Source organism: Catharus ustulatus, chromosome 32, assembly GCF_009819885.2.
Source record: "Catharus ustulatus isolate bCatUst1 chromosome 32, bCatUst1.pri.v2, whole genome shotgun sequence".
In the NCBI taxonomy this organism is placed as follows: Eukaryota; Metazoa; Chordata; class Aves; order Passeriformes; family Turdidae; genus Catharus; species Catharus ustulatus.
In genome coordinates, this window is record NC_046252.1 from 1,001,587 (window position 1) to 1,027,575 (window position 25,989).

General features: G+C 61.5%; 1 protein-coding gene across 1 annotated transcript in view; it reads left to right on the forward strand.

The window, feature by feature from the left end:
• The window catches only part of PHF8 (PHD finger protein 8), a 38,320-nt gene that overhangs the window by 2,530 nt on the left and 9,801 nt on the right, over positions 1 to 25,989 (forward strand). The window contains exons 3-12 of the mRNA XM_033083464.2: positions 36 to 144; positions 4,914 to 5,074; positions 7,380 to 7,521; positions 11,233 to 11,419; positions 12,804 to 12,966; positions 17,443 to 17,530; positions 18,415 to 18,521; positions 20,004 to 20,095; positions 21,855 to 21,944; positions 24,235 to 24,319. Coding sequence (XP_032939355.1) covers positions 36 to 144; positions 4,914 to 5,074; positions 7,380 to 7,521; positions 11,233 to 11,419; positions 12,804 to 12,966; positions 17,443 to 17,530; positions 18,415 to 18,521; positions 20,004 to 20,095; positions 21,855 to 21,944; positions 24,235 to 24,319 — 1,224 coding nt within the window. The remainder of the gene's footprint in view (positions 1 to 35; positions 145 to 4,913; positions 5,075 to 7,379; positions 7,522 to 11,232; positions 11,420 to 12,803; positions 12,967 to 17,442; positions 17,531 to 18,414; positions 18,522 to 20,003; positions 20,096 to 21,854; positions 21,945 to 24,234; positions 24,320 to 25,989) is intronic.

Below are 25,989 nucleotides of genomic sequence, written 5' to 3' on the forward strand. Positions count from 1 at the left end.
GTCCCCTGTCCCCACCTGTCCCCGTGTCCCCGCAGTGAAGCGGCGCCGTGGCCCCGCCAAGGCCCCGGAGCAGGACCCCGGCCGCCCGGCGCGCACGGGCAGCGCCCAGTTCATCCGCGAGCTGCGGGGCCGCACCTTCCCCAGGTGAGGGAGCGCCACGGGGGGATGGGGCAGGGGGAGGGTCAGTGAGGGTCAGGGTCAGGGTGAGGGCCAGGTGAGGGTCAGTGTGAGGGTCGGTGCCAGGTGTGGGTCAGGGCCAGGTGAGGGTCAGTGTGAGGGTCAGGGTCAGTGTGATGGTCAGTGCCTGGTGAGGGTCAGTGTGAGGGTGAGGGCCAGCTGAGGGTCAGTGTGAGGTGTTGCTGATTCCTGGGTGTGGGTCAGTGTGATGGTCAGTGCCAGCTGAGGGTCAGTGCCAGGATCAATGCCAGGTGATGGTCAGTGCCAGGTGAGGGTCAGTGTGAGGTGTTGCTCATTCCCGGGTGTGAGTCAGTGTGAGGGTCAGGGTCGGTGTGAAGGTCAGTGCCAGCTGAGGGTCAGTGCCCAGTGAAGGGTCAGTGTGAGGGTCAGGGTCAGTGTGTTGGTCAGTGCCAGGTGTGGGTCAGTGTGATGGTCAGTGTGAGGTGTTGCTCATTCCCGGGTGTGGGTCAGTGCCAGGATCAATGCCAGGTGAGGGTCAGTGTGAGAGTCAGTGCCAGGTGAGGGTCAGTGCTGGGTGTGGGTCAGTGTGAGGGCTAATGTGATGGTCAGTGCTGGGTGAGGGTCAGTGCCAGGTGTTGGTCAGTGCCAGATGTAGGTCAGTGCCGGGTGTGGGTCAGTCCCAGCAATGGTCAGTGCCAGGTGAGGGTCAGTGTGAGGTGTTGCTGATTCCTGGGTGTGGGTCAGTGTGATGGTCAGTGCCAGGATCAATGCCAGGTGAGAGTCAATGCCAGGTGAGGGTCAGTGCTGGGTGTGGGTCAGTGTGATGGTCAGTGCCAGGTGAGGGTCAGTGTGAGGGCTAATGTGATGGTCAGTGCTGGGTGAGGGTCAGTGCCAGGATCAATGCCAGGTGAGGGTCAGTGCCAGGTGAGGGTCAGTGTGAGGGTCAGTGCCCACTGAGGGTCAGTGTGAGGTGTTGCTGATTCCTGGGTGTGGGTCAGTGTGATGGTCAGTGCCAGCTGAGGGTCAGTGCCAGGATCAATGCCAGGTGAGGGTCAGTGCCAGTGATGGTCAGTGTGAGGTGTTGCTCATTCCTGGGTGTGGGTCAGTGTGAGGGTCAGTGTGATGGTCAGTGCCAGGATCACTGCTAGGTGAGGGTCAGTGTGAGAGTCAGTGCCAGGTGAGGGTCAGTGCTGAGTGTGGGTCAGTGTGATGGTCAGTGCCAGGTGAGGGTCAGTGCCAGGTGTTGGTCAGTGCCAGATGTAGGTCAGTGCCGGGTGTGGGTCAGTCCCAGCGATGGTCAGTGCCAGGTGAGGGTCAGTGTGAGGGTCAATGTGATGGTCAGTGCTGGGTGTGGGTCACTGCCAGGTGAGGGTCAGTGTGTTGGTCAGTGCTAGGTGAGGGTCAGTGTGAGGGTCAATGTGATGGTCAGTGCCAGCTGTGGGTCAGTCCCAGCCATGGTCAGTCCAGGTGCCAGTCACTCCTGGGGGTGTCAGTCCCAGGTGATGTTGGTCAGTCCTGGGAGGTGTTGTTCATTCCCGGGTGGTGTTGGTCACTCCTGGGCTGCACTGGTCACTCAGGGAGTTGCTCCAGTCACTCCTGGGTGATGTTGGTCAGTCATGGGATGCACTGGTCACTCCTGGATTGTGTTGGTCACTTTGAGGTGGGTGCCGGTCACTCCTGGCTGTGCACTGGTCACTCCTGGCTGTGCACTGGTCACTCCTGGCTGTGCACTGGTCACTCCTGGCTGTGCACTGGTCACTCCAGGGCACTGTTGGTCACTCCTGGGCGTGCACTGGTCACTCCTGGGCGTGCACTGGTCATTCCTGGAGAGCACTGTTGGTCACTCCTGGGCGTGCACTGGTCACTCCAGGGTGTGCACTGGTCACTCCTGGGCGTGCACTGGTCACTCCTGGGCGTGCACTGGTCACTCCTGGGTGCTGTTGGTCACTCCTGGGTGCTGTTGGTCACTCCAGGGCGTGCACTGGTCACTCCAGGGTGCTGTTGGTCACTCCAGGGTGTGCACTGGTCACTCCTGGGCACTGTTGGTCACTCCTGGAGGTCCCTCGTCACTCCTGGGTGTGCACTGGTCACTCCAGGGCTGCACTGGTCACTCTTGGTTGTGCAGTGGTCACTCCTGGAGGTCCCTGGTCACTCTTGGGTGCTGTTGGTCACTCCTGGGTGTGCACTGGTCACTCCAGGGTGCTGTTGGTCACTCCAGGGTGTGCACTGGTCACTCCAGGAGGTCCCTGGTCACTCCTGGAGGGCACTGGTCACTCCTGGTCACCCTGTCCCCCCTCCCCCAGTGCGGACGAGGTGCTGCTGCGGCCGAGCGGGGCCCAGCTGACCGTGGAGTACCTGGAGGAGAACAGCTTCAGCGTGCCCATCCTGGTGTCCAGGCACGAGGGGCTGGGCTGGTCACTCCTGGGCCTGCACTGGTCACTCCAGGGCTGCAATGGTCACTCCTGGGCACTGTTGGTCACTCCAGGGTGTGCACTGGTGACTCCTGGAGGTCCCTGGTGACTCCTGGAAGTCCCTGGTCACTCCTGGGTGTGCGCTGGTCACTCCAGGGTGCTGTTGGTCACTCCTGGGCGTGCGCTGGTCACTCCAGGGCTGCAATGGTCACTCCAGGGTGTGCACTGGTCACTCCAGGAGGTCCCTGGTCACTCCTGGAGGTCCCTGGTCACTCCTGGGTGTGCGCTGGTCACTCCAGGGTGCTGTTGGTCACTCCTGGGCGTGCACTGGTCACTCCTGGGCGTGCACTGGTCATTCCTGGACAGCACTGTTGGTCACTCCTGGGCGTGCACTGGTCACTCCAGGGTGATGTTGGTCACTCCTGGGCTTGCTCTGGTCACTCCAGGGCTGCAATGGTCACTCCAGGGTGCTGTTGGTCACTCCAGGGTGCTGTTGGTCACTCCTGGACGGCACTGGTCACTCCAGGGTGTGCACTGGTCACTCCTGAGTGCTGTTGGTCACTCCAGGGTGTGCACTGGTCACTCCTGGGTGTGCACTGGTCACTCCAGGGCGCTGTTGGTCACTCCAGGGCTGCACTGGTCACTCCAGGAGGGCAGTGGTCACTCCTGGGTGCTGTTGGTCTCTCCTGGGCATGCCCTGGTCACTCCTGGGAGTGCACTGGTCATTCCTGGAGGGCACTGGTCACTCCTGGCTGTGCGCTGATCACTCCAGGGCGTGCTCTGGTCACTCCAGGGCATGCACTGGTCACTCCTGGGCACTGTTGGTCACTCCAGGAGGTCCCTGGTCACTCCAGGGTGTGCCCTGGTCACTCCAGGAGGTCCCTGGTCACTCCTGGTCACTCTGTCCCCCCTCCCCCAGTGCGGACGAGGTGCTGCTGCGGCCGAGCGGGGCCCAGCTGACTGTGGAGTACCTGGAGGAGAACAGCTTCAGCGTGCCCATCCTGGTGTCCAGGCACGAGGGGCTGAGCTGGTCACTCCAGGGCCTGCACTGGTCACTCCTGGGCACTGTTGGTCACTCCTGGGTGTGCACTGGTCACTCCTGGGTGTGCACTGGTCACTCCTGGGTGCTGTTGGTTACTCTTGGTGGTCACCGGTAATTCCAGGAGGGCACTGGTCACTCCAGAGTGCTGTTGGTCACTCCTGGCTGTGCACTGGTCACTCCTGGGCACACACTGATCACTCCAGGAGGTCCCTGGTCACTCCAGGGCTGCACTGGTCACTCCTGGCTGTGCACTGGTCACTCCTGGGCACGCACTGATCACTCCAGGAGGTCCCTGGTCACTCCAGGGCTGCACTGGTCACTCCTGGGCGTGCACTGGTCACTCTTGGGTGATGTTGGTCACTCCAGGGTGTGCACTGGTCACTCCTGGGTGCTGTTGGTCACTCCTGGGTGCTGTTGGTCACTCCTGACTGTGCACTGGTCACTCCTGGGCGTGTGCTGGTCACTCCTGGGCGTGCGCTGGTCACTCCTGGGCGTGCGCTGGTCACTTCAGGGCTGCACTGGTCACTCCAGGGTGCTGTTGGTCACTCCTGTGTGTGCACTGGTCACTCCAGGAGGGCACTGGTCACTCCAGGGTGCTGTTGGTCACTCCTGTGTGTGCACTGGTCACTCCAGGAGGGCACTGGTCCCTCCTGGGCGTGCACTGGTCACTCCAGGTTGATGCTGATCACTCCTGGGTGATGTTGGTCACTCCTGGAGGTCCCTGGTCACTCCTGGGCGTGCACTGGTCACTCCTGGGTGTGCGCTGGTCACTCCTGGGCACTGTTGGTCACTCCAGGGTGCTGTTGGTCACTCCTGGCTGTGCACTGGTCACTCCTGGGCACTGTTGGTCACTCCAGGGCACTGTTGGTCACTCCTGGAGGTCCCTGGTCACTCTTGGGTGCTGTTGGTCACTCCTGGGCGTGCACTGGTCACTCCTGGAGGGCACTGGTCACTCCAGGAGGTCCCTGGTCACTCCTGGCTGTGCCCTGGTCACTCCAGGAGGGCACTGGTCACTCCTGGGCGTGCACTGGTCACTCCAGGGTGTGCACTGGTCACTCCAGGGCGCTGTCGGTCACTCCTGGGCGTGCACTGGTCACTCCAGGAGGGGGCTGGTCACTCCTGGGCGTGCACTGATCACTCCTGGGCGTGCACTGGTCACTCCAGGGCTGCACTGGTCACTCCTGGCTGTGCCCTGGTCACTCCTGGCTGTGCCCTGGTCACTCCTGACTGTGCACTGGTCACTCCAGGGCTGCACTGGTCACTCCTGGCTGTGCCCTGGTCACTCCAGGAGCTCCCTGCTCACTCTGTCCCCGCTCCCCCAGTGCGGACGAGGTGCTGCTGCGGCCGAGCGGGGCCCAGCTGACCGTGGAGTACCTGGAGGAGAACAGCTTCAGCGTGCCCATCCTGGTGTCCAGGCACGAGGGGCTGGGCATGACCCTGCCCCCCCCCAGCTTCACCCCCCGCGACGTCCTGCACCACGTCGGTCAGTGGGGGGGGAGGGGGGTCCTGGGGGGGTTTTGGGGGGTCCTGGGGGGGTTTGGGGGGTCCTGGGGAGATCCTGGGGGTGTCTTGGGTGGGTCCTGGGGGGGTTAGGGGGGTTTTGGGGGGTCCTGGGGGGGTTTGGGGGGTCCTGGGGAGATCCTGGGGTTGTCTTGGGTGGGTCTTGGGGGGGTTAGGGGGGTTTTGGGGGGTCCTGGATGGGGTTGAGGGGTCCTGAGGGGGACGTGGGGAGGTTTGAGGGGATCCTGGGGGGGTTTGAGGGGGTTCTGAGGGATGTCCTGGGGGGGTTGGGGTGGTCCTGGAGGGGTTTAGAGGGGTCCTGGGAGGGTTTGGGGGGGTCCTGGGGGAGTTTGAGGGGGCCTGGCGAGGTTTGGGGGGGTCCTGGGGGGGTTTGGGGGGTCCTGGGGGGATGTTGAGGGGTCCTGGGGGGCTTTGAGGGGTCCAGGGATGGGTTTGGGGGGTCCTGGGGAGATCCTGGGGTTGTCTTGGGGGTGTCTTGGGTGGGTCCTGGGGGGGTTAGGGGGGTTTTGGGGGGTCCAGGGATGGGTTTGGGGGGGTCCTGGGGAGATCCTGGGGTTGTCTTGGGTGGGTCCTGGGGGGGTTTGGGGGGTCCTGGGGGGGTTTGGGGGGTCCTGGGGAGATCCTGGGGGTGTCTTGGGTGGGTCCTGGGGGGGTTAGGGGGGTTTTGGGGGGTCCTGGATGGGGTTGGGGAGTCCTGAGGGGGACGTGGGGAGGTTTGAGGGGATCCTGGGGGGGTTTGTGGGGTCCTGGGGGGGGGTTGAGGGGTCCTGGGGGGTTTTGAGGGGTCCAGGGATGGGTTTGGGGGGTCCTGGCAAAATCCTGGGGTTGTCTTGGAGGTGTCTTGGGTGGGTCCTGGGGGGATTAGGGGGGTTTTGAGGGGTCCAGGGATGGGTTTGGGGGTCCTGGGGAGATCCTGGGGGGATTGGAGGGGGGTCCTGGGGGGGTTAGGGGGGTTTTGGGGGGTCCTGGAGGGGTTTGGGGAGTCCTGGGGAGATCCTGGGGTTGTCTTGGGGGTGTCTTGGGTGGGTCCTGGGGGGGTTAGGGGGGTTTTGGGGGGTCCTGGATGGGGTTGAGCGGTCCTGAGGGGGACGTGGGGAGGTTTGAGGGGATCCTGGGGGGGTTTGGGGGGTCCTGGGGGGGGGGGTTGAGGGGTCCTGGCGGGCTTTGAGGGGTCCAGGGATGGGTTTGGGGGGTCTTGGCAAAATCCTGGGGGTGTCTTGGGTGGGTCCTGGGGGGGTTAGGGGGGTTTTGGGGGGGTCCTGGATGAGGTTGAGGGGTCCTGAGGGGAATGTGGGGAGGTTTGAGGGGATCCTGGGGGGGTTTGAGGGGGTTCTGAGGGGTGTCCTGGGGGGGTTGGGGTGGTCCTGGAGGGGTTTAGAGGGGTCCTGGGAGGGTTTGGGGGGGTTCTGGAGGGGTTTGAGGGGTCCTGGGAGGGGTCCTGGGGGGGTTTGGGGGGGTTTGAGTGGGTTCTGGGGGGATTGGGGGGTCCTGGAGGGGATGTGGGGAGGTTTGGGAGGGGGTTCTGTGGGTTTCCTGGGGAGGTTTGAGGGGGTTTTGGGGGGATCCTGGGGGGATTTTGGGGGGATCCTGGGGGATTTGAGGAGTCTTTGGGGGTTTGGGTGGAGTCCTGAGTGGCTTTGGGGGGTCCTGAGGGGGTTTGGGGAGGTCCTGGGGGGATTGGAAGGGTCTTGTGGGGGTCTGGGGGTGTTTTAGGGTGTCCTAGGGGGCTTTTGGGGGTCCTTGGGAGAGTCCTGGGGGGCTTTTGGGGGTCCTGGGGGATCTCAGTCAGTTTTTGGGATTCTCAGGCTGTTTTTGGGGTTCTCAGTCAGTTTTTTGTCTGTTTTTGGTGTTCAGGAGCCGATAAAGTTGTCTCTGTGCTGGATGTGGGGCACACAGCCTGTTTTGGGGTTCTCAGTCAGTTTTTTGTCTGTTTTTTGGCACACAGAAGCAGATAAAGTTGTCACTGTGCTGGATGTGGGGCACACAGGCTGTTTTGGGGTTCTCAGTCAGTTTTTGGGGTTCTCAGGCTGTTCTCAGTCAGTTTTTTGTCTGTTTTTTGGCACACAGGAGCTGACAAGGTTGTCTCTGTGCTGGACGTGGGGCACACAGGCTGTTTTGGGGTTCTCAGGCTGTTTTTGGGGTTCTCAGGCTGTATTTTGTCTGTTTTTGGTGTTCAGGAGCAGATAAAGTTGTCTCTGTGCTGGATGTGGGGCACACAGGCTGTTTTGGGGTTCTCAGTCAGTTTTTTGGTGTTTTTTGGCACACAGGAGCTGACAAGGTTGTCTCTGTGCTGGACGTGGGCCGCCAGGCCGAGCTGCGGATGCGCCTCGGGGATTTCGTGTCGTACCTGGGGGGGCCCCGGCGCGAGCGCGTGCTCAGCGTCACCGGCCTCGAGTTCTCGGACACGCGGTGGGTGCTGCTCCCAGTGCTCCCAGTAACAGCTCCCAGTGCTCCCAGTAACAGCTCCCAGTGCTCCCAGTAACAGCTCCCAGTGCTCCCAGTAACAGCTCCCAGTGCTCCCAGTGCTCCCAGTAACAGCTCCCAGTGCTCCCAGTGCTCCCAGTGCTCCCTGTAACAGCTCCCAGTGCTCCCAGTAACAGTTCCCAGTGCCTTCCCAGTGCCTTCCCAGTAACAGCTCCCAGTGCTCCCAGTAACAGCTCCCAGTGCTCCCAGTAACAGGTCCCAGTGACTCCCAGTAACAGCTCCCAGTGCTCCCAGTAACAACTCCCAGTGCCTTCCCGGTCCCTTCCCAATAACTCTCAGTGCTCCCAGTGCTCCCAGTGCCTTCCCAGTAACAACTTCCAGTGCCTTCCCAATAACTGCCAGTGCTCCCAGTACTATCCCAGTAACAGCTCCCAGTGACTCCCGGTAACAATTCCCAGTGACTCCCAGTAACAGCTCCCAGTGCTCCCAGTGCCTTCCCAGTAACAACTCCCAGTGCTCTCAGTAACAACTCCCAGTAACAGCTCCCAGTGCTCCCAGTAACAGCTCTCAGTGCCTTCCCAGTGCCCTCCCAGTAACAGCTCCCAGTGACTCCCAGTAATGCCCCCAGTGCTCCCAGTAACAACTCCCAGTGCCTTCCCAGTAACAACTTCCAGTGCCTTCCCAGTGCTCCCAGTGCCTTCCCAGTAACAACTTCCAGTGCCTTCCCAGTGACTCCCAGTGCCTTCCCAGTGCCTTCCCAATAACTCCCAGTGCTCCCAGTGCCTTCCCAGTAACAGCTCCCAGTACCTTCCCAGTAATAACTCCCAGTGCCTTCCCAGTAACAGCTCCCAGTGCTCCCAGTAACAACTCCCAGTGACTCCCAGTGCTCCCAGTAACAGCTCCCAGTGCTCCCAGTAACAGCTCCCAGTGACTCCCAGTGCTCCCAGTAACAGCTCCCAGTGCTCCCAGTAACAGCTCCCAGTGCTCCCAGTAACAGCTCCCAGTGCCTTCCCAGTAACAACTCCCAGTGACTCCCAGCAACAGCTCCCAGTGCTCCCAGTAACAGCTCTCACTGCCTTCCCAGTGCCTTCCCAGCAACAGCTCCCAGTGCTCCCAGTAACAGCTCCCAGTGCTCCCAGTAACAGCTCCCAGTGCTCCCAGTGACTCCCAGTGCCTTCCCAGTAACAGCTCCCAGTGCCTTCCCAGTAACAGCTCCCGGTGACTCCCAGTAACAACTCCCAATAACTCCCAGTGCTCCCAGTAACAGCTCCCAGTGCTCCCAGTAACAGCTCCCAGTGCTCCCAGTAACAGCTCCCAGTGCCTTCCCAGTAACAACTCCCAGTGCCTTCCCAGTCCCTTCCCAGTAACTCTCAGTGCTCCCAGTGACTCCCAGTGCCCTCCCAGTGCTTCCAGTGCCCTCTCAGTAACAGCTCCCAGTGCTCCCAGTGACTCCCAGTAACAGCTCCCAGTGCTCCCAGTAACAGCTCTCAGTGCCTTCCCAGTGCCCTCCCAGTAACAGCTCCCAGTGACTCCCAGTAATGCCCCCAGTGCTCCCAGTAACAACTCCCAGTGCCTTCCCAGTAACAACTTCCAGTGCCTTCCCAGTGACTCCAGTGCTCCCAGTGCCTTCCCAGTAACAGCTCCCAGTACCTTCCCAGTAATAACTCCCAGTGCCTTCCCAGTAACAGCTCCCAGTACCTTCCCAGTAATAACTCCCAGTGCCTTCCCAGTAACAGCTCCCAGTGCTCCCAGTAACAACTCCCAGTGACTCCCAGTGCTCCCAGTAACAGCTCCCAGTGACTCCCAGTGCCTTCCCAGTAACAGCTCCCAGTGCCTTCCCAGTAACAGCTCCCAGTGCCTTCCCAGTAACAGCTCCCAGTGAATCCCAGTAACAACTCCCAGTGCCTCTCCAGTCCCTTCCCAATAACTCTCAGTGCTCCCAGTGACTCCCAGTGCTCCCAGTGCCTTCCCAGTAACAACTTCCAGTGCCTTCCCAGTGACTCCCAGTGCCTTCCCAATAACTCCCAGTGCTCCCAGTGCCCTCCCAGTAACAGCTCTCAGTGCCTTCCCAGTGCCCTCCCAGTAACAACTCCCAGTGACTCCCAGTAACAACTCCCAGTGCCTCCCAGTAACTCCCAGTGCTCCCAGTAAATCCCAGTGACTTCCCAGTAACTCTCAGTGCCTTCCCAGGGACTCCCAGTAACTACCAGTGCCTTCCCAGTAATTTCCTGTGCTCTCCCAGTGCCTTCCCAGTAACTTCCTATGCCTTCCCAGTAGCTCCCAGTAACAACTCCCAGTAACAGCTCTCAGTACCTTCCCAGTAACAGCTCCCAGTGCCTTTCCAGTCCCTTCCCAATAACTCTCAGTGCTCCCAGTGACTCCCAGTGCCTTCCCAGTAACAGCTCCCAGTGCCCTCCCAGTGCCTTCCCAGTAACAGCTCCCAGCGCCTTCCCAGTAACAGCTCCCAGTGCTCCCAGTAACAGCTCCCAGCGCCTTCCCAGTAACAGCTCCCAGTGCCCTCCCAGTAACAGCTCCCAGTGCCTTTCCAGTAACTTCCTGTGCCTTCCCAGTAGCTCCCAGTAACAGCTCCCAGTGCCTTCCCAGTAACAACTCCCAGTGACTCCCAGTGCTTTCCCAGTGCCTACCAGTACTCCCAGTGCCCTCCCAGTGCTCCCAGTAACTTCCAGTGCCTTCCCAGTGCCCTCCCAGTGCCTTCCCCATGCCTTCCCAGTAACAGCTCACAGTAACTTCCTGTGCCATCCCAGTTTCCCATCCCAGTTCCTTCCCAGTGCCTTCCCAGTGCTCCCAGTTCCTTTCCAATCCCTCCCAGTGCTCCCAGTCCCTTCAGGACCCCCTAAAATCCCAGATCCTCCCCCCTCAAAATCCCCTGCAGCCCCTGATCCTCCCCCCCGATTTTGGGTCCCCCCTGACCCCCCAATTTTGGGCCCCATGACCCTGACCCCCCGGTTTTGGGGTTGCCCTTGCCCTGGTGGGGGGGGTCTGCAGCCCCTGACTCCCCCCTGATTTTGGGGTTCCCCCTGCCCTGACCCCCTGTTTTTGGGATCCCCCTTAACCCCTCGTTTTTGGCCCCCCCTGCCCTGCCCCCCTGATTTTGGGGTCTCCCTGACCCCCTCCCCCGATTTTAGCATCCCCCCTCACCCCCCGATTTTAGGGCCCCCACTACCCCTGACTCCCTGATTTTGGGGTCACCCCCTCCCCTAACCCACTGTTTTTGGGGTCCCCCCTGCCCTGGTGTGGGGAAGTCTGCAACCCCTGACTCCCCCCTGATTTTGGGGTCACCCCTGCCCTGACCTCCTGTTTTTGGGGTTGCCCCTGCCCTGGTGGGGGGGGGGGGGGTCTGCAGCCCCTGACTCCCCCCTGATTTTGGGGTTCCCCCTGCCCTAACCCCGCCGATTTTAGGGTCCCCTTTAACCCCTCGTTTTTGGCTCCCCCTGCCCTGCCCCCCTGATTTTGGGGTCTCCCTGACCCCCTCCCCCGATTTTAGCATCCCCCCTCACCCCCCGATTTTAGGGCCCCCACTGCCCCTGACTCCTCGATTTTGGGGTCACCCCCTGCCCTGATCCCCCGTTTTTGGGGTCCCCCCTGCCCTGGTGTGGGGAAGTCTGCAGCCCCTGACCCCCCTCCCTGATTTTGGGGTCCCCCCTGACCCCTCCCCCCCAATTTTGTGCCCCCCAGGCTGTCGAACCTGGTGCAGACCCCGCGCATCGTGCGCAAGCTCTCGTGGGTGGAGAACCTGTGGCCGGGGGAGTCGGCGCGGGAGCGGCCGAGCGTGCAGAAATTCTGTCTGCTGGGGGCCAGGGACAGCTACAGCGACTTCCACATCGACTGTGGGGGCACCTCGGCCTGGCACCACGTGCTCAGGGTATGGGGGGGTCCTGGGGGGGTTTGGGGGGGTTACAGGGGGTTTTATAGGGGATTTGGGGGGAATTGGGGCTGGGGGCCAGGGACAGCTACAGCGACTTCCACATCGACTGCGGGGGCACCTTGGCCTGGCACCACGTGCTCAGGGTATGGGGAGGGGTCATGGGGGGATTTGGGGGGAGTTAGAGGGAATTTAGGGGGTTTTATAGGGGATTTCAGGGGAATTGGGGCTGGGGGTGTTGGGCTATAGTGACTTCCATGTTGGCCATGGGGACACCTCAGCCTGGCACCTCGTGCTTGGGGTGTAAGGGGGGCTTTGGGAGGGGTGTAGAGGGAGTTAGAGGGGCTTTGGGGGGTCTGGGGGGAGTTATTGGGGATTTAGGGGGTTTTATAGGGGATTCTGGGGGAATTGGGGCTGGGGGTGTTGGGTTACAGTGACCCCCACATCGACTGCGGGGGCACCTCGTGCTCAGGGTACTGGGGAGGTTCCCTTATCTGTCCCAAATCACCTGTGTGTTATCTCAGCTGTCACCTGTCCCATATCCCTGTCACCTGTCCCACATCCCACCCCAAACCTGCCCCTCACCTGTCCTGTCTCCTACCCATTACCTGCCCTGTCTCCCCTCACCTGTCTCACCTGTGTCCCCAGAGCGAGCAAATCTCTCACCTGTCCCTCCCCTGTCCCACCTGTGTCCCCTGGGCGAGCAGATCCCTCCCCTGTCCCTCACCTGTCCCTCACCTGTCCCCCCAGGGTGAGCAGATCTCTCACCTGTCCCTCACCTGTTCCTCCAGGGTGATCAGATCTCTCACCTGTCCCTCACCTGTCCCTCCTGTCCCCCCAGGGTGATCAGATCCCTCACCTGTCCCTCACCTGTCCCTCCTGTCCCCCCAGGGTGATCAGATCTCTCACCTGTCCCTCACCTGTCCCCCCAGGGTGAGCAGATCTCTCACCTGTCCCTCACCTGTCCCCCCAGGGTGATCAGATCGCTCACCTGTCCCCCCAGGGCGAGCAGATCCCTCACCTGTCCCTCACCTGTCCCCCCAGGGCGAGCAGATCCCTCACCTGTCCCTCCCCTGTCCCCCCAGGGCGAGCAGATCCCTCCCCTGTCCCTCACCTGTCCCCCCAGGGTGAGCAGATCCCTCACCTGTCCCTCACCTGTCCCTCAGGGTGAGCAGATCTCTCACCTGTCCCCCCAGGGTGAGCAGATCTCTCACCTGTCCCTCACCTGTCCCTCAGGGTGAGCAGATCTCTCACCTGTCCCTCAGGGTGAGCAGATCTCTCACCTGTCTCCCCAGGGTGAGCAGATCTCTCACCTGTCCCCCCAGGGCGAGCAGATCTCTCACCTGTCCCTCACCTGTCCCACCTGTCCCTCCTGTCCCCCCAGGGCGAGCAGATCTTTTACCTGGCGCGTCCCTCAGCCGCCAACCTGGCTCTGTTCGAGGCCTGGAGCAGCTCCCGGAACCAGCCCGAGCTTTTCTTCGGGGACCAGGTGGATCGGTGCTTCCGGTGCCACCTGCGCCAGGGCCAGACCCTCTTCATCCCCACAGGTGAGGGCACACCTGGGCACACCTGGGCACACCTGTACCAGACCCCAAACACACCCCCAGTGTCACCAGTGTCACCTGGGCCAGGGCCTGACACCCCCAACACATGCCCAGTGTCACCTGTGCCAGACCCTCTTCATCCCCACAGGTGAGGGCACACCTGGGCACGCCCCCAGTGTCACCTGGGCCAGGGTCAGACCCCCCTAAACACACCCCCAGTGTCACCTGTGCCACCTGAGCCAGGGCCTGACACCCCCAACACATGCCCAGTGTCACCTGTGCCAGACCCTCTTCATCCCCACAGGTGAGGGCACACCTGGGCACACCCCCAGTGTCACCTGTGTCACCTGGGCCAGGGTCAGACCCCCCTAAACACACCCCCAGTGTCACCAATGTCACCTGTGCCAGGGTCAGAGCTCAAACATAACCCCAGTGTCACCTGTGCCAGACACCCCCAAACACACCCCAGTGTCACCTGTGCCAGGGCCTGACACTCCCAGTGTCACCTGTGCCAGACCCTCTTCATCCCCACAGGTGAGGGAACACCTGGGCACACCTGGGCCAGGGTCAGACACCCCCAGTGTCACCTGTGTCACCTGTGCCAGGGTCAGACCCCCTCAGTGTCACCTGTGCAAGGGGCAGAGCCCCCCAAACACATCCCCAGTGTCACCAGTGTCACCTGTGCCAGGGTCAGATATCTGCAGTGTCACCTGTGCCAGTCCCTCTTCATCCCCACAGGTGAGGGCACACCTGGGCACGCCCCCAGTGTCACCTGTGTCACCTGGGCCAGGGTCAGACCCCCTCAGTGTCACCTGTGCAAGGGACAGAGCTCAAACACACCCCCAGTGTCACCTGTGCCAGTCCCTTTTCATCCCCACAGGTGAGGGCACGCCTGGGCACGCCCCCAGTGTCACCTGTGTCACCTGTGCCAAGGTCAGACCAACCAAACACTCCCCCAGTGTTACCTGTGCCAGGGTCAGATATCCGCAGTGTCACCTGTGCCAGTCCCTCTTCATCCCCACAGGTGAGGACACACCTGGGCACGCCCCCAGTGTCACCTGTGTCACCTGTGCCAGGGTCAGACCCCCCTAAACACACCCCCAGTGTCACCTGTGTCACCTGTGCCAGGGCCTGACACCCCAAACACACCCCCAGTGTCACCAGTGTCACCTGTGCCAGGGCCTGACACCCCAAACACACCCCCAGTGTCACCTGTGTCACCTGTGCCAGGGCCTGACACTCCCAGTGTCACCTGTGCCAGTCCCTCTTCATCCTCACAGGTGAGGGCACACCTGGGCATGCCCCCAGTGTCACCTGGGCCAGGGCCTGACACCCCCAGTGTCACCTGTGCCAAGGTCAGACCAACCAAACACACCCCCAGTGTCACCAGTGTCACCTGTGCCAGGGTCAGATATCTGCAGTGTCACCTGTGCCAGTCCCTTTTCATCCCCACAGGTGAGGGCACGCCTGGGCACGCCCCCAGTGTCACCTGTGTCACCTGGGCCAGGGTCAGACCCCCTCAGTGTCACCTGTGCAAGGGACAGAGCTCAAACACACCCCCAGTGTCACCTGTGCCAGTCCCTTTTCATCCCCACAGGTGAGGGCACGCCTGGGCACGCCCCCAGTGTCACCTGTGTCACCTGTGCCAAGGTCAGACCAACCAAACACTCCCCCAGTGTTACCTGTGCCAGGGTCAGATATCCGCAGTGTCACCTGTGCCAGTCCCTGTTCATTCCCCACAGGTGAGGGCACACCTGGGCACACCTGGGCCAGGGCCTGACACCCCCAGTGTCACCTGTGTCACCTGTGCCAGGGCCTGACACCCCAAACACACCCCCAGTGTCACCTGTGCCAGGCCCTGACACTCCCAGTGTCACCTGGGCCAGTCCCTCTTCATCCCCACAGGTGAGGGCACACCTGGGCCAGGGCCTGACACCCCCAGTGTCACCTGTGTCACCTGTGCCTGGGTCAGAGCTCAAACATAACCCCAGTGTCACCTGTGCCAGACACCCCCAAACACACCCCAGTGTCACCTGTGCCAGGGCCTGACACTCCCAATATCACCTGTGCCAGTCCCTCTTCATCCTCACAGGTGAGGGCCCACCTGGGCACACCCCCAGTGTCACCTGTGTCACCTGTGCCAAGGTCAGACCAATCAAACACTCCCCCAGTGTCACCTGGGTCAGGGTCAGAGCCCCCCAAACACATCCCCAGTGTCACCAGTGTCACCTGGGTCAGGGTCAGACCCCCCCAGTGTCACCTGTGCCAGTCCCTCTTCATCCCCACAGGTGAGGGCACACCTGGGCACACCTGGGCCAGGGTCAGACACCCCCAGTGTCACCTGTGCCAGACCCCAGACACACCCCCAGTGTCACCAGTGTCACCTCTGCCAGGGCCTGACACTCCCAGTGTCACCTGTGCCAGACCCTCTTCATTCCCACAGGTGAGGGCACACCTGGGCCAGGGCCTGACACCCCCAAACACACCCCCAGTGTCACCTGTGTCACCTGGCCAGGCCCTGACACCTCCAAACACACCCCCAGTGTCACCTGGGCCAGGCCCTGACACCCCCTGTGTCACCTGTGCCAGACCCCAGACACATTCCCCGTGTCACCAGTGTCACCTGTGCCAGTCCCTCTTCATTCCCACAGGTGAGGGCACACCTGGATCAGGGCCTGACACCCCCAAACACGTCCCCAGTGTCACCTGTGTCACCTGGGCCAGGCCCTGACACCCCCAAACACGTCCCCAGTGTCACCTGTGTCACCTGGGCCAGGCCCTGACACCCCCTGTGTCACCTGTGTAAGGGACAGAGCTCAAACACACCCCCTGTGTCACCTGTGCCAGACCCCAAACACACCCCCAGTGTCACCTGTGTCACCTGTGCCAGGGTCAGACCTCAGATGTGCCCCCCAGTGCCCCCTCCCAGTTCTCCCAGTTTGCCCAGTTTGTTTCGCTTCCTCAGGCTGGATCCCACACCATGCTGACCTCAGTTCCCCCAGTGTTCCCAGTGCTCCCAGTTCCCAGTGTTCCCAGTGCTCCCAGTTCCCCCAGTTTCCATTCCAGGCTGGATCCACGCCGTGCTCACCCCAGTACTCCCAGTTCCCAGTTCCCCCAGTGTTCCCAGTGTTCCCAGTTTACCCAGTTTCCTTTCCAGGCTGGATCCACGCCGTGCTCACCCCAGTTCCCAGTGCTCCCATTTCCCCCAGTGTTCCCAGTTCCCTCAGTGTTCTCCCAGTGCTCCCAGTTTGTGTTCCAGGCTGGATCCACGCCGTGCTCACCCCAGTTCCCCCAGTGCTCCCAGTGCTCCCAGTTTATCCAGTTTCCATTCCAGGCTGGATCCACACCGTGCTCACCCCAGTTCCCAGTTCTCCCAGTGCTCCCAGTTTCCCCAGTTTCCCCAGTTTCTGTTCCAGGCTGGATCCACGCTGTGCTCACCCCAGTTCCCCCAGTGCTCCCAGTTTCCCCAGTTTGTGTTCCAGGCTGGATCCAAGCCGTGCTCACCCCAGTTCCCAGTGTTCCCAGTGCTCCCAGTTTACCCAGTTACCGTTCCAGGCTGGATCCATGCTGTGCTGACCCCAGTGTTCCCAGTGTTCCCAGTTTACCCAGTTACCGTTCCAGGCTGGATCCACGCTGTGCTCACCCCAGTTCCCCCAGTGCTCCCAGTTTACCCAGGTTGTGTTCCAGGCTGGATCCACGCCGTGCTCACCCCAGTTCCCCCAGTTCCCCCAGTGCTCCCAGTTTATCCAGTTTGTGTTCCAGGCTGGATCCACGCCGTGCTCACCTCCATTCCCAGTTCCCAGTGTTCCCAGTGCTCCCAGTTTACCCAGTTTCCATTTCAGGCTGGATCCACGCCGTGCTCACCCCAGTTCCCCCAGTGCTCCCAGTTCCCAGTGCTCCCAGTTTACCCAGTTTCCGTTCCAGGCTGGATCCGCGCCGTGCTCACCCCAGTGCTCCCAGTTCCCCCAGTGCTCCCAGTTCCCCCAGTGCTCCCAGTTCCCCCAGTCCCCCCAGTGTTCCCAGTTCCCAGTTTCCCCAGTTTACCCAGTTTGTGTTCCAGGCTGGATCCACGCTGTGCTCACCCCAGTTCCCCCAGTGCTCCCAGTTCCCAGTGTTCCCAGTTCCCCCAGTTTACCCAGTTTGTGTTCCAGGCTGGATCCACGCCGTGCTCACCCCAGTTCCCAGTGTTCCCAGTTCCCCCAGTTTACCCAGTTTGTGTTCCAGGCTGGATCCACGCCGTGCTCACCCCAGTTCCCCCAGTGTTCCCAGTTTCCCCAGTTCCCCCAGTTTCCGTTCCAGGCTGGATCCACGCCGTGCTCACCCCAGTTCCCAGTTCCCAGTGTGTTCCCAGTTCCCCCAGTTCTCCCAGTTCACCCAGTTTCCTTTCCAGGCTGGATCCACGCCGTGCTGACCCCAGTTCCCAGCTCCCAGTGTTCCCAGTTCCCCCAGTTCTCCCAGTTCACCCAGTTTCCGTTCCAGGCTGGATCCACGCCGTGCTCACCCCCGTGGACTCTCTGGCCTTTGGGGGGCATTTCCTGCACAGCCTCAACATCGGCATGCAGCTCAGGTGGGGGGCTGGGGGCTTGGGGGGCTTTGGGGGGCTTTGGGGGCTTTGGGATCCCTTTTGGGGTCTTTGGAAGGGTCCTTGGGGTTTTGGGGGTGTTTGGGTGGGGTTTGTTGGGTTTTGGGGGGGCTTGGGGGTCTTTGGGGACAGTTTGGGGGGGCTTTGGGGAGCATTTGGGATCCTTTTTGGGGTCTGTGAAAGGGGTTTGGGGGAGTTTTGGGGCCATCGTGGAGTTTTGGGGGGGCTTTGGGGGGCTTGGGGGTTTTGGGGGGGGGGTCTTTGGGGAGTTTGGGATCCCTTTTGGGGTCTGTAAAGGGTTTTGGGGGAGTTTTGGGGCCATTTTAGGGTTTTGGGGCTGGCTTTAGGAGGGCTTGGGGTGGCTTAGGGGACAGTTTGGGATCCCTTTTGGGGCTGTGGAAGGATTTTTGGGGTTTGGGGAGACTCTTGGGGTTTTGGGGAAGTTTTGGGGGGTTTGGAGGGGCTTTGGGGAGAGTTTGTGGTTTTTGAAAAGGTTTTGGGGGCGTTTTTGGGGAGAGTTTGGGGTTTTTGAAAAGGTTTTTGGGGAGAGTTTGGGGTTTTTGAAAAGGTTTTTGGGGAGAGTTTGGGGTTTTTGAAAAGGTTTTTGGGGAGAGTTTGTGGTTTTTGAAAAGGTTTTGGGGTCATTTTTGGGGAGTTTGGGTGGGGATGAGATTTTGGAAGGATTTTTGGGGTGTCTTTCATGCAAACTTCAGAATCTTTTGGGAACAATTTTTACATTTTTGGGTTGCTTTAGGCGAGGCCACAGAACAATTCTGGGGTGCAGGTGTCTGTGGGGTGCCCGTGGACCCCCAAAAACCTCCCCAAATTCCCCCCAAATCCCCCCTGACCCTCCCCAAAATCCCCCCCAGGGCGTACGAGCTGCAGCGCCGCCTCAACACCCCCGACCTGGCCAAGTTCCCCAACTTTGAGACCATCTGCTGGTACGTGGGGAGGCACCTGCTCGACACCTTCCGAGGTGGGTGCCCCTCCTGCTTCCCATCCCCATTTGGGGGTTTTGTTGGGGTGTTCTTGGGGTGTACCCTGGTTCCCATGTGGATTTTGGGGTGTCCCCTGCTTCCCATCCCAATTTTGGGGTGTTTGGATTCTGATTTTGGGGTATCCTTAAGTTTCCCATCCCCAATTGTGGGATGTCCCCATGTTCCCATCCCCGTTTGGGCTGTTGTTGGGCTGTTGTTGGGCTGTTGTTGGGGTATCCCCATGTTCCCACCCCCATTTGCCTGGTTTTGGGCTGTTTCTGGGGTGATTTTGGCTGTTGTTGAGGTGTCCCCATCTTCCCATCCCAATTTGCCTGTTTTTTTTGGCTGTGTTTGGGTGTTGTTGGGGTGTTATTGAGGTGTCCCCACGTTCCCACCCCAATTTACCTGGGTTTTTTGGGGTGTTGTTGGCTGTTGTTGGGGTATCCCCATGTTTCCACCCCCATTTGCCTGTTTTTTTGGCCGTGTTTGGGTGTTACTGGGGTATCCCCATGTTCCCACCCCCATTTACCTGTTTTTTTGGCCGTGTTTGGGTGTTTTTGGGTGTTTTTGGACCGGTTTTGGGCTGTTTTTGGGGTGTCCCCATGCTCCCACCCCCATTTACCTGTTTTTTTGGGTGTTTTTGGGCTGGTTTTTGGCTGTTGTTGGCTGTTGTTGGGGTATCCCTTGGCTCCCATCCCCATTTACCTGTTTTTTTGGCTGGTTTTGGGGTGGTTTGGGCTGTTGTTGGCTGTTGTTGAGGTGTCCCCTGGTTCCCATCCCCATTTGACTGTTTCTGGGCTGTTTTTGGGGTGATTTTGGCTGTTTGAGAGGTATCTCCCTGTTCCCACCCCGATTTGGGTGTTTCTGGGCTGTTTTGGGGTGTTGTTGGCTGTTGTTGGGGTGTTGTTGAGGTATCCCCATGTTCCCATCCCAACTTTGGCTGGTTTTGGGCTGTTTCTGGGCTGGTTTTGAGCTGGTTTTGGCTGTTGTTGGGGTGTCCCCGTGTTCTCATCCCCATTTACCTGTTTTTTTGGCTGTTTCTGGGCTGGTTTTGGCCTGGTTTTGGGGGTGATTTTGGCTGTTGTTGGGGTATCCCCATGCTCCCACCCCCATTTACCTGGTTTTTTGGCTGGTTTTGGGGTGCTGTTGGGGTGTTATTGAGGTGTCCCCACATTCCCACCCCCATTTACTGTTTTTTTGGCTGTGTTTGGGCTGGTTTTGGGCTGTGTTTGGGGGTGATTTTGGCTGTTGTTGGGGTATCCCTTGGTCCCTACCCCCATTTACCTGTTTTTTTTGGCTGTGTTTGGGTGTTTTTGGCTGTGTTTGGGGTGTTGTTGGCTGTTTTTGGGGTATCCCCCACCCCCATTTACTGTTTTTTTTTGGCCGTGTTTGGGTGTTTTTGGCTGTGTTTGGGCTGTTTTTGGGGTATCCCCCACCCCCATTTACCGTTTTTTTGCCTGTGTTTGGCCGTTTTGGGGCAGGGCTGCGGGAGAACCGGCGGCACCCCGCGGCGTACCTGGTGCTGGGGGCGCGCGCCCTGACCGGGGCCTTCCGGGCCTGGACACGGAGAGAGGTCAGGGGAGGGGGATTGGGGGGGTTTGGGGGGTCCTGGGGGGGTCCTGAGGGGGTTTGGGGGGGGCTGAAGGAATTTGGGGAGGGATTGGGGTGTCCTGGAGGAGTTTGGGGGGGTTTGGGGGAGGCCTGAGGGGGATTGGGGAGATTTGGGGGGCACTGGGGGGTCCTGAGGGGGTTTGGGGGGTCCTGAGGGGGTTTGGGGGGGTCCTGAGGGGGTTTGGGGTGGGGTTGGAGGATTTAGGGGGGATTGGGGGGTCCTGCAGGGAGTTTGGGGGAGGTTTGGGGGGGGAGTTTGGGAGGACTGGGGGCGATTGAGGGGTCCTGGGGGGAGTTTGGGGGGTCCTGAGGGGGGTTTAGGGGGTCCTGGGGGGGGATTGGGGGGGACTGGGGGGGGATTGGGGGGTCCTGGGGGGGTCTGAGGGGTTTTGGGGGAGTCTAGGGGGGTTTAGGGGGTCCTGGGGGGGGGGTTGGGGAGGTTTGGGGGGTCCTGGGGGGGGTGGGGGGGATTGGGGGGTACTGGGGGGAGTTTGGGGGGATCCTGAGGGGATTTGGGGGGGACTGGGGGGAGACCTGAGGGGACTGGGGGGATTTTGGGGGGGGGGGGGATTGGGGGATTTGGGGGGGACTGGGGGGGTCCTGGGGGGAGTTTGGGGGGAGTCTGAGGGGTTTTGGGGGGGGGTCTGAGGGGATTTGGGGGGATTGGGGGATCTGGGGGGGACTGGGGGGGTCCTGGGGGGAGTTTGGGGGGTCCTGGGGGGGGACTGGGGGGGGTCTGAGGGGTTTTGGGGGAGTCTAGGGGGATTGGGGGGTCCTGGGAGGGGTTTGGGGGGGGCTGAAGGGATTTTGGGGGGGAGTTTGGGGGGGTTTGGGAGGATTTTGGGAGGTTTTGGGGGGTGGGGATTTGGGGGGCTCAGGGGATTTGGGGGGATTGAGGGAGTTTGGGGGATCCTGAGGGGGGTTAGGGGGGGACTGGGGGGGGCTGCAGGGGGACTGGGGGAGTTTGGGGAGGGGGTTTGGGGTGTCCTGGAGGAATTTGGGGAGGTTTGGGGGGGAATTGGGGGGTCCTGGTGGAGTTTGGGGGGAGACCTGAGGGGGTTTGGTGGGGACTGGGGGGTCTTGAGGGGGACGGGGGGATTGGGGGGTACTGGGGTGTCCCTGGGGGGGGATTGGGGGGGTCCTGGGGGGAGTTTGGAGGGGTCCTGAGGGGATTTAGGGGGGACTTCAGGGGGGTTTGGGGGGCTCAGGGGGTATTTGGGGGATCCTGGGATGGTTTGGGGGGGGTTGGGGGAGTCTGGGGGAATTTGGGGGTCTGGGGGGGATGTGTGGGGGGTTTGAGGAGGTCCTGAGGGGATTTGGGGGGCTGAGGGGGTTTGGGGGGGGGGGCTTTGGGTGGGGTTCAGGGGATTTCGGGGGGGGGGTCCTGGGGTGGTTTTTGGGAGGATTTTTTGGGGGTTCCCAGTTTGGGGGGGAGATTTTTTTGGGGAGTTTTTCTGGGAGTTTTTTTTTTTTTGGGAGGATTTTTGGGAGGTTTTTTTAGGAGGAGTTTTGGGGTTCCCAGGTTTTTTGGGAGGGGTTTTTGGGGTTCCCAGTTTGGGGTTCCCAGGTTTTTCTGGGAGTTTTTTGGGGATTTTTTTTTGGGAGGTTTTTTGGGGTTCCCAGTTTGGGATTCCCAGGTTTTTTGGGGACGTTTTTTGGGATTTTTTTTCTGGGAGTTTTTTTTGGTCCCCCCCAGTTTAATTTAACCCTTTCCCCCCCAGGTCCTGGCCGAGCACGAGCAGGAGATCCCCGAGACCGTGCGGCCGGGACAGCTGGTGAAGGAACTGGGCAGGGAGATCCGGCTGGCTGAGGTGAACTGGGAGCACTGGGACGGACTGGGAGGGACTGGGGGGCACTGGGAGGGCACTGGGATGGAATGAGGGTGGACTGGGAGGGACTGGGGGGCACTGGGAGAGACTGGGGAGAACTGGGAGGGACTGGGGGGGGGCACTGAAGGGCACTGGGAGGGACTGGGATGGAATGGGGGGGGCACTGGGAGGCACTGGGACAGACTGGGGGGCACTGGGAGAGACTGGGGAGAGCACTGGGAGGGGCTGGGGGAGACTGGGAGGGACTGGGATGGAACAGGGGGGACTGAGGGGGGACTGGGATGGACTGGGGGCACTGGGAGTGACTGGGATGGAATGAGGGGGGATTGGGAGAGACTGGGATGGACTGGGGAGGACTGGGAGTGACTGGGATGGACTGGGAGGGCACTGGGAGGCACTGGGACAGACTGGGGAGGGCACTGGGAGGGACTGGGAGGGACTGGGAGAGAACAGGAGGGACTGGGAGGGATGGACTGGGATGGAATGAGGGGGACACTGGGAGGAACTGGGATGGACTGGGAGGGAATGAGGGGGACACTGGGAGGGACTGGGGGGAATTGGGAAAGACTGGGGAGGACTGGGAGGGACTGGGATGGAATGAGGGGGACACTGGAAGGAACTGGGATGGACTGGGAGGAACTGGGATGGAACAGGGGGGACTGAGGGGGCACTGGGATGGACTGGGATGGAATGAGGGGGGATTGGGAGAGACTGGGATGGACTGGGGAGGACTGGGAGGGATGGGTGGGGCACTGGGATGGACTGAGGGGGGCACTGGGAGGAACTGGGATGGACTGGGAGAGGACTGGGAGGGACTGGAGGGATGGACTGGGGGCACTGGGAGGGAACGGGGGGGCTGAGGGGGCACTGGGAGGGGCTGGGGGAGACTGGGAGGGATGGGTGGGGCACTGGGATGGACTGGGAGGGACTGGGATGGACTGGGGAGGACTGGGAGGGACTGGTGGGGGGAACTGGGATGGACTGGAGGGACTGGGAGTGATTGGGATGGAATGAGGAGGGCACTTGGAGTGACTGGGGGGCACTGGGAGGAACTGGGATGGACTGAGGGGCACTGGAGGAGACTGGGATGAACTGGAGGGGGCACTGAGATGGACTGGGAGTGACTGGGATGGACTGGGGAGAACTGGGAGGGACTGGGAGGGACTGGGACAGAATGAGGGGCACTGGGAGAGACTGGGAGGGACTGGTTGGGGGGGCTGGGATGGACTGGGATGAACTGGGAGTGACTGGGATGGAATGAGGGGAGACTGAGATGGACTGGGGGGAACTGGGAGGGACTGGGGGGCACTGGGGGGTCATTGAGGAAGTCTGGTCCATACTGGGATTTACTGGGAGTGACTGGGGAGGCACTGGGGGGATTTTGGGCCATACTGGTCCATACTGGGAGTGACTGGGTGGGGGGGGCACTGTGGAGCTTTGGGCCATACTGGTCCATACTGGTCTGTACTGGCTCACACTGGTCTGTACTGGTTCATACTGGGTCGTACTGGTCCATGCTGGCCTGTACTGGTCTGCACTGGTTTGTACCAGTCCATACCGGTCCATACCACTCTGTACTGGTCTGTACTGGCCCATACCAGTCCGTACTGGTCTGTACTGGCCCATACCGGTCTGTACTAGCCCATTCTGGCCTGTACTGCTTCATACTGGTCTGTACTGGTCCATGCTGGCCCGTACTGGTCTGTACTGGTTCGTACCAGTCCATACTGGTACATACTGGCCCATACCAGTTCATACCAGTCTGTATTGTTCTGTACTGGTCCATACTGGTGTGTACTGGTCCATAGTGGCCATACTGGTCCGTACCGGCCCATACCGGTCTGTTCTAGTCTATACTGGTCCGTACCGGTCCATACTGGTCCGTACCAGTCCATAGTGGTCCGTACTGGCTCATACTGGTCTGTTCTAGTCTATACTGGTCCATACCGGTCCATACTGGTCCATACTGGCCCATACCAGTCCATACCAGCCCGTACCGGTCTGTACTGGCCTATACCAGTCCGTACTGGTCCATGCTGGTCCGTACTGGTCCGTCCTGGTCTGTACTGGCCCATACTGGTCCATACCAGTCCACACCGGTCCATACTGGTCCATACTGGACCATACTGGTTCACACTGGCCCATACTGGTCCATACTGGTCCGTACTGGTCCATGCTGGCCTGTACTGGTCTGTACTGGTTTGTACCAGTCCGTACTGGTCCATACTGGTCCGTACTGGTCCGAACTGGTCGTGACTGGCGCCCCCCGCAGGAGCTGTTCCAGCAGAGCACGGGGATGTCGGGGACCCCCTTTGGGCCCCCCTGGGGGGTCCCGGCCCCCAAGAAGGGGGGGCCCCGCAAGGCCCCGCCCAACCCCCGCCCCCCCGAGCAGGGAGCGACCCCCCAACCCCCCCCTGAACCCCCCCGAGGAGGAGGAGGAGGTGAGGGGCACTGGGAGGGACTGGGGGACACTGGGAGGGACTGGGGGGGAATAGGGAGGGAGTGGGGGACACTGGGAGGGACTGGGGGGGACACTGGGAGGGAACTGGGGGGACACTGGTGAGGGACTGGGAGGGACTGGGGGGGCACTGGGAGGAACGGGGGAGGGAGTGGGAAGGACTGGGGGGGACTGGGAGGGACTGGGGGGGTACTGGGAAGGGACTGGGGGGGAATGGGAAGGGACTGGGGAGGGACTAGGGGGGTACTGGGAGGGAACGGGGGAGGATTGGGGGGAACTGGGGAGGGACTGGAGGGAACTGAGGAGGGCACTGGGGGGCACTGGGAGGGACTGGGGGGGACACTGGGAGGGAACTGGGGGGTACTGGGAGGGCACTGGGAAGGGACTGGGGGGACTGGGGAGGGACTGGGAGGAAACTGGGAGGGACTGGGAAGGGACTGGGGGGACACTGGGAGGGACTGGGGAGGGAGTGGGGTGGGACTGGGGGGAAACTGGGAGGGACTGGGCGGGGCACTGGAGGGGACTGGGGAGGGAATGGGAGGGACTGGGGGACACTGAGAGGAACTGGGGGGGACTGGGGAGGGACTGGGAGGAACTGGAAGGGGACTGGGAGAAACTGGAGAGGGACTGGGGGGCACTGGGGGGGTACTGGGAAGGGACTGGGGAGGGACTGGGGGGGTACTGGGAGGGCACTGGGGAGGATTGGGGGGAACTGGGGAGGGACTGGGAGAAACTGGAGAGGGACTGGAGGGGACTGGGGAGGGCACTGGGGGGCACTGGAGAGGGACTGGAGGGGACTGGGAGGGACTAGGAGGGACTGGGGGGGCACTGGGAAGAACTGGGGGGGTTCTGGGAGGAACGGGGGAGGGAGTGGGGAGGACTGAGGGCGGAACTGGGAAGGACTGGAGGGGACTGGGAGTTACTGGGGGGCACTGGTGGGGGGATTGGCAGGAACTGGGGGACATTGGGAAAACTGGAAGAAACTGGGGAGGGACTGGAAGGGCGGTGGGGAGGGACTGGGGGGGTACTGGGAGGAACCGACGGGCACTAGGAAGAACTGGGGGGTGGCACTGGGAAGAACTGGGAGGCACTGGGAGGGACTGAGGGGGGGCACTGGAAGGGACTGGGGGGGAACTGGGAGGGACTGGGAGGGACTGGGAGCACTGGGAGCACTGGGAGCTCCCCCTGAATCCCAGTTTCCCCCCCAGGGTGACCCCCCCAGCTCCAGCCCGGAGGAGACCGACCCCGACTCTGAGGGGGATCCCCAAGTGCTGCTGGCAAACGGGGGGGCTCGGTGAGAGCTGGGGGGGCTGGGGGGGCTCAGAGGGGTCTGGGGGGGTCTGGGGAGGATTTGGGGGAGGTCCTGGGGGGGCTCAGAGGGGGCTGGGGGGTTCTGGGGAGGATTTGGGGGGGTTCTGAGGGGCTCAGAGGGGTCTCAGAGGGGTCTGGGGGATTCTGGGGGATTTGGGGGGGTCTGGGGGGGGCTGGTGGGGGCTCAGAGGAGGCTGGGGGAGATTTTGGGGATCCTGGGGGTGTCCTGTGGTGGATTTGGGGGGGTCTGCGGGGGGG